Source organism: Temnothorax americanus, unplaced genomic scaffold (genome assembly GCF_048541705.1).
Source record: "Temnothorax americanus isolate GAGA-0224 unplaced genomic scaffold, ASM4854170v1 Scaffold70, whole genome shotgun sequence".
NCBI classification, from domain to species: Eukaryota; Metazoa; Arthropoda; class Insecta; order Hymenoptera; family Formicidae; genus Temnothorax; species Temnothorax americanus.
The window spans coordinates 47,237-54,237 of NW_027509793.1; the positions used below are offsets into that span (position 1 = coordinate 47,237).

Here is a 7,001-nt window from a genome sequence, read left to right on the forward strand (position 1 = left end):
TTCGGTTAGAGAGAGTGATTGAATTTTCTTATAAAACAAAAAAATGACCTGTCTCGTTTTTTGATAGAAATTCGATAGAGATGCTAAATATTAATTTATTAGGTGCGTTCGGGGAGACGCTATTAGTGCTATTTGCTTATTTTATCCTTGTTTTACACCTAATGAGCGATAAAGATAGAATGATGCAATAGCGCTAATAGCGCACTTCCCGAACACAGCCATTGTGTTATAAATTCGACGTTCGCTTTTCGCGTGAGACTGGCATCGGCTTCCTATCTCGCTAAACGGGCCTTTTTCAGTCGGATACGTTTCTTTCATTATAATATAGAGAGGAGAAGAAGCTATAGGGATAGGTACACATACATTTTGTACGACAATATCGGGGGTCTATCGTTTGTATAATACGATTATTTGTTCTCTGGGCCCGGAGCCTCGTCCACAATGACGATATCGCGGACACGGGATGTCTCCAGAATCATGCTCCGATTACTTTGTACTAAAAATAATTTTGCATAAATTTCTTTTGTGCCTTCTATATCACATGTATTTTTCAAGCAAAGTTCATTTGTAGAATTTACGCGATGGAAGATATACATATAGGGCGTACCGCGCCAAATCGGACACCATTTGGGTTTTGCAACTCCGATTTTTTTGAAAATTTTTTATGTTATGGTATTAATTGAAAAAGGCCGCCATGATTTTTTTCAAATTTTTTTGTCAAATTGTTTTCAAAATATCAATTTTTGAAAAATTACGTTACTTTTTTTTTAAACGCCTATAACTTTACGAAAAATGGGCCAAAAAAATGGGACGTTTTTTTTTCAAATTTTTTTTTAAACACTTTTGATAAAAAATATCAAAAAAATTTTTCAAACTGTGTTTCTATAAGATTTTCAAAGGACCCCGCACAAAAACCTATGGAAATGGGTTCTCGGCGAATTTGTCTGAAACTTTGGGAAAATGATCATGTCATCCTGATCAAAAGTTCTCATGGCAACAACTCTCTTTAAAGCAGTATTTTAGCTCCAGGAGACCTCAAAGATGGATATTTTATCACGCGATCATAGATGATTTTACCCATTCAGCTTTCAGAATAATGATTGTGTGTGTTTGTGTTTGTATTGCATAACCCATAAAACCTAATAACCTAATGTATTGATGAATAACAGTAATAACAGTATGCACCGTCGGGATTAGCGTTATATCCAATGTGCACCGCAAGAAGGTTGCGCGATCGGATTTTGCACATTATTATGGCCCTGAAAAGGACCAATTTTGTTTTCAGGTTTTATGCGGGTTATGCAATACACACCTACAATCATTATTCTAAAAGCTGAATGGGTAAAATCATCTGTGATCGCGTGATAAAATATCCATCTTTGAGGTCTCCTGGAGCAAAAATTCTGTTTTAAAGAAAGTTGTTGCCATGAGAACTTTTGATCAAGATGACATGAACAACATTTTCCCAAAGTTTCAAACAAATTCGCCGAGAACCCAATTCCATAGGTTTTTGTGCGGGGTTCATTTTGACAAAAATTTTTGATTTACAAAAAACACGTACTGATCGATTTTCTCCAAAATTTTTTGTAAAAAACTCATTGATTTCACAACTTTTAAGCCTAAATTTATAATGAGATAATAACGGGATCTATATTTTTTTTCGATTTTTTAATTTTCATTTTTTATTTATCCGTGCTAAAAAATATCTGAAAAGAAAAAATAATTTACACAGAAACTACTATTAATAATTATCTAAAACATAGTGATTACTTACTAAATAGTTTACAAATTGATTTCAGAAAAAAATACAGTGAAATTAAAGCGTTTATTATTTATGCTTGATAAATTTTTTTTATTAAGTAGTGTTCGCAAAATCGCTGATTAATCCCGGCGATGGAAGCGGGATGAGAAGGACGCGCGTGGAAGGTGTTAACTCGAATATGCACTTTATTTTGTGTAACTCACACCACAGTCTGAGCCGTCTTTAATGTATCGAGATTGTTACAGTCTGGCCTGAGAATCGATGAGCAGTGTATAAAAGAGAAGTCTTTGTATGATCGTTGCTGGCGAGCGACAATTATATCAATTGCCCTCCTCGTGTGGTGAGTCGCCCGTGAGCCGGTGAGACACGTGGCGGTCGGCACTCGCGCACATGTGAGCCTGAGTTGTCGTGTTGAGGCACCAGAGTTGATGAGCGGCCTATTTCACAGTTTATGATACGATCTACAACAGCGTGAGCACTGCGATGTGCACGATTAACCGAAGTCAATGAACGAACTGTACAGAGCACACGTTATGCGTCTAGTCACCGCGCGGCCATTTGCACAATTGCCTCGATCGCGAGGAAGACGGTGGCGACGAGCGCGCCCGTGCGGGCGCAAGCTGCCGCGGTGATCGAGCGTCGTTACCCGATCGATGCTGCCATCTGATCGGACGGCGCAACGTTAAGGGAATCTCGAACATTCCGCCCGCCATCAGCAACCTTGTTGATGATTCCTTACTCTTGATCCTTCATTCTGTTGAGATGGGTAGAATTGCAAGCTTGGCACTTGGCCGAGTGAGTGTCGTGGTGGCCGTCTTGAGGGTAACCACCCTGGTGAGTCCATCCTTGCCGGGGTGCAAAGCTGTTACTCTGGCGAGTGGCCACTTGCACGGTGGAGAGCGGTCGTCGGTGAGCAGCACGATGGAGCCCACCTTAATGTTGTTGTTAGGATGATGCCACTTGGAGATCGCCTGCTGGCGTTGCAGATAATGAGCCGACCATTGTGCCCAAAAATGTTGAACTCGCTGCTGGATGAGCTGCCATCGAGATAGCCGTGAGGTTGCTAGGTCAATCAGAGATGGCTCGGGTATGGTAGTGAGTGGACCTCCAATGAGGAAATGACCTGGTGTGAGCGCTGAGACGTCTTCCGGGTCGTCACTCAGCGGTTCTAAGGGCCGTGAGTTGAGAATGGCTTCGATTTGAGTAAGCAACGTTGTGAGTTCTTCCGTAGTGAGTAGAGTCTCCCCGATAGTCCGTCTCAGATGAAACTTGACGGATTTCACCACCGCCTCCCACTTGCCCCCCATGTGTGGAGCGCCTGGTGAGTTGAACTCCCATCTGGTGCAATCCTGTTGTAGAATTTGAGCGATCCGTTGATGTTCTTGTGAGCTCTGGATGAACATTTTCTTGAGCGCGACGTCTGCTCCAATGAATGTTGTCCCGCAGTCCGAATATATGGTCTGAGCAATTCCCCTTCTCGCTGAAAATCTTCGGAAGGCTGCGATAAATCCTTCTGATGAGTAGTCACTGACTACTTCGAGGTGAATTGCTGAGGTGGAGAAACAGACAAACACACAGATCCATCCTTTGTATGTCTTCGCACCTCGTCCTTTCCATGTTTTGATGGTGAGCGGTCCGGCATAGTCAACTCCTGTGTGAGTAAACGGACGTGACGGCGTAACCCGAGAGAGAGGTAGTTGGCCCATCAGTTGATGAGCACGGATCCCCCTCTGCCGAGCACACACGACACACCGCAAGATATGAGACTTCACCGGAGCCCGTCCGCCGATGATCCAGTAACTTTGCCTGACATGAGCCAATGTCAGCTGTGTTCTTCCATGCAGAGTACGCAGATGGGCGTGTGAAACGATCAAGGTTGAGAGCCGGGAGTGGCGAGGCAAAATCGCCTGATGTTTGCTGTCTTGAGCTAGTGCTGATTGGTTGAGGCGGCCGCCAACTCGGATGATCCCTTAAGCGTCTATATACGCAGTCAATCGACTGAATGCGTGAGCAGTTGGTAGTCTCGAGTTGGCCGTGAGCAACTTGATTTCGTGCGTAAAGTATGCCGCTTGAGTAGCCTTAATCCAGAAGAATCTGGCCTCCTCCAAAGCTGAGTGCAAGTCCAGTGGCGTGCGTCGGCACTTTCCCAGAAGCGATATGAATCTGAAACAAAGAGCTGTTATTTTCAATAACTTGTTGAGAGTTGAGTACCTATATATCAGGTCCCAGTGATATTCCGGTTGAGATGCGGCCGCATGTAGCGCAATGCCAGAACGAGCCTCGTGCGAGTTCAACTCGTCCGAAAGCGCGGGTTGAGATGGCCAAGCTTCAGGGGTGAGTATCCACGGTGGTCCCGTCCACCATAATGAGTGACTTTGGAGTTGAGCAGTAGTTAATCCTCGTGATGCGCAATCGGCTGGGTTGGACGTACCTAGTACGTATTTCCAATGTGCGTTTGCAGTGAGCTCTTGAATTTGAGAAACCCGATTTCTCACGAAATCCTTCCAGCGCGATGCATGAGATTTGATCCACGTGAGTGTCACAACAGAGTCCGTCCACAGGTGAGTTGCTGTGACGTTCAACTTCAATGTGGCTTGAACGTATTGCATGAGTCGTGAGAGCAGCAGTGCTGCGGTGAGTTCAAGTCTCGGGATGGTGAGTTGCTTGAGAGGTGCTACCTTTGTTTTGGAGCACACCAATGAAATCGAGGCGCCATTTGAGCCGTGGACGGTGATAAATACGACTGCAGCCATTGCCAATTGAGAAGCATCAGAAAAACCGTGAAATTCCACTGTCGATGTACTCCATGTGTTATACCACCGAGGTATTGAGATCTTGCGCAAGCTGGTGAGTTCCTTTCTGATGATGAGACACCGTGATGAGAGCTGGGATGGCAGTGGTTCATCCCATTGGAGCTTATGAAGCCAAAGCTCCTGCAAGAGCATCTTCGCCTTGATCACGACTGGTGATGCAAAGCCTAGTGGATCGAATATCTGAGCCACTTCAGACAAAACGAGGCGTTTGGTGAGATGATCGGTATGCGACGAGATCCTTGTTGCGAATGCAAATGAGTCTTCTTGAGGAAGCCATCGTAATCCGAGTATCTTGGTTGCGCAATTGTCAAATGTAATTTGTGAGCCCTGGTCTTTCTCTGCTTGAACAGCAGTGAGCACGTCTGGATGAGTCGCGTGCCACTTGGCTAAGGGAAAACCGCCCGCCATGCACAAGTTCTTCAGCTGCAATGCAATTTTGATTAACTGTTGGACAGTGTCAGCGCCTCCAAAGCTGTCGTCGACGTATCGACCTTGAAGGATGGACGGCACTGCAAGAGGAAAATTATGGCCTTCGTCCTTCACCAGTTGCAGCAGCGTTCGTACTGCCAAGAACGGGGCAGCCTTGGTGCCATACGTGACCGTGGTTAGATAATATGCCACTTCATTGAGCAGTTCGTCGAGCCAGAGAATCCGTTGTAAGTCCCAGTCATCTTCATGCACGTTGATCTGTCTATACATCTTGGTGATGTCCGTGGCAACTAGGTGTCGAAATTGTCGAATCCAGAGCAAGACATCGGTGACGTCTAAATGCAACTTGGCTCCTGTGTGCATGATATCATTGAGTGAGCGGCCTGATGTGGATGCGCTCGAGCCGTTGAATACCACACGTAATTTCGTAGTTGCACTGTCTGGTTTGAGCACTCCGTGATGTGGCAAATAATATTGCGTTTGCTGACTGGAAACGGGTGAGGCTTTCTTCATGTGGTTGAGATCTCGATATTCTGTCATAAATTGATGATACAGCCGTCGATAGTTGTCATCTCGGGAGAGTCTCCTTTGTAAACTTTGCAAACATCGATGCGCAGTGAGATACGAGTCGCCAAGAGTATCAGGTGATAATTTCAGTGGAAGTCGAACTGTGTATCGACCTGTTGAATCCCGTGAGACAGTACTCTTGAAATGTTCTTCTCATCTTTGCTCGTCAGGAGTAAGCTCAAGATTGTTGTTCGCAGGCACTTCTTCCTGTGTCCAAAATCTCGACAATAACTCATCGAGAGCATCTTCCCTCTCCTGAATTGATGCATGATGCACTGCAGCAGATGCTGATGATGATGTGTCGACAGGTCCGAGAACGAGCCATCCAAAAATTGAGAGCTGCGCAATTGGCATCAATGTGTCTTGTTTGATGATGTTGGGCTTGATGATCTGCCCATATGAGTCAGCTCCAATGATAATGTCCACTGGCCGTGGTGTCAGAAAATCGGGATCAGCCAAGGTCAACTTGGTGAAATGCGGCCATTCCTGTGGTGCAGCGATTCTGAGACAAAGGTAAGTTCAGAACCTGTATCGATGAGAAGCCGTACGTGCTGAGTATTAACCGATGAGCTGATCTGAGCCAGGGCCGTAGCGAGTAACGTTGAGTGTGATGAGCGAGTCCAAGATGAGTGAGCGACGATTGCACCGATGTCCTATTGAGAGGCTGAGGCTGAGCTGGTGGTTGGCTTCGAGGATGAGTCGCTCTGATGTGCCTCATGCAACATCGTATGATGTCGGTGGGTGCACTTCTTGCACCCCCGTGAGCTCTTGCATGAGCGAACGTTGTGACGGCCGAGGCAGTTGAAGCACAGCCTCCTTGAGATGACTAGCTTCTGTCGATCGCCCGGTGAGAGTTCCCTGAACTTAGGGCACATCACCACGAAGTGCGTGCCGTTACAGCAATCGCACGGGTACTCCGTTGAGCCGTCTGAGGTGTTGGTGCGTGCCGGTTGAGCTGCCGCATGATGAGCCGTCGCGGAGCGCCGTGCCGTTGAGGCAGTCCCTGCCGAGCTTCCTGAACTGGCCGTGGATTCGATCATCTCGAGTGCTCGCGCTCGCGAGGTGAGAAATTTCTCGAGTTTCTCGAAACGCGGATACTCGCGCGCGGCGCCCAAGGATGTCTCCCACTGTTCCTTGGTTTGGCGATCCAGCTGCCTAGACAGCTGGTACACCAAGACGCAGTCGCCAAGATCCTGCGAGACGCCCAATGATTGTAGGCCCTTTATGGCCTCCTTGAACGAGTTGAGCAGCTTGTCCAGTGCCTTGGCGTTCTTTTGCACCGGTGTTGAGCTGGCGAAGAGCTGGTCCAGATACGACTGAATGAGCAGTCGCTTATTCTCGTAGCGATCGACGAGCATTTCCCATGATGGTTTGAGCGAGTCGGCAGTGAGAGGCAATCCGGAAATGAGCTGGGCAGGTGGGCCTTCTAG

At 46.7% G+C, this 7,001-nt stretch overlaps 3 protein-coding genes across 7 annotated transcripts in view; all 3 read right to left on the reverse strand.

The window, feature by feature from the left end:
• Positions 1-2,511: 2,511 nt before the first annotated feature.
• On the reverse strand, positions 2,512-3,165 carry LOC143906433 (uncharacterized). Its single transcript, XM_077422536.1, has one exon. The coding sequence runs from the start codon at positions 3,163-3,165 to the stop codon at positions 2,512-2,514; it is 654 nt and encodes a 217-aa protein (XP_077278662.1).
• A 567-nt stretch (positions 3,166-3,732) lies between these two features.
• Positions 3,733-5,517, reverse strand: LOC143906434 (uncharacterized). Its single transcript, XM_077422537.1, has one exon. The coding sequence runs from the start codon at positions 5,515-5,517 to the stop codon at positions 3,733-3,735; it is 1,785 nt and encodes a 594-aa protein (XP_077278663.1).
• A 707-nt stretch (positions 5,518-6,224) lies between these two features.
• The window catches only part of LOC143906407 (uncharacterized), a 186,325-nt gene continuing 185,548 nt past the window's right edge, over positions 6,225-7,001 (reverse strand). For all 5 annotated transcript variants that reach the window (XM_077422491.1, XM_077422489.1, XM_077422490.1 and 2 more), the window contains exon 2: positions 6,225-7,001. This exon is cut by the window's right edge and continues 1,180 nt beyond it. In XM_077422491.1, the coding sequence (XP_077278617.1) occupies positions 6,225-7,001 (777 nt within the window).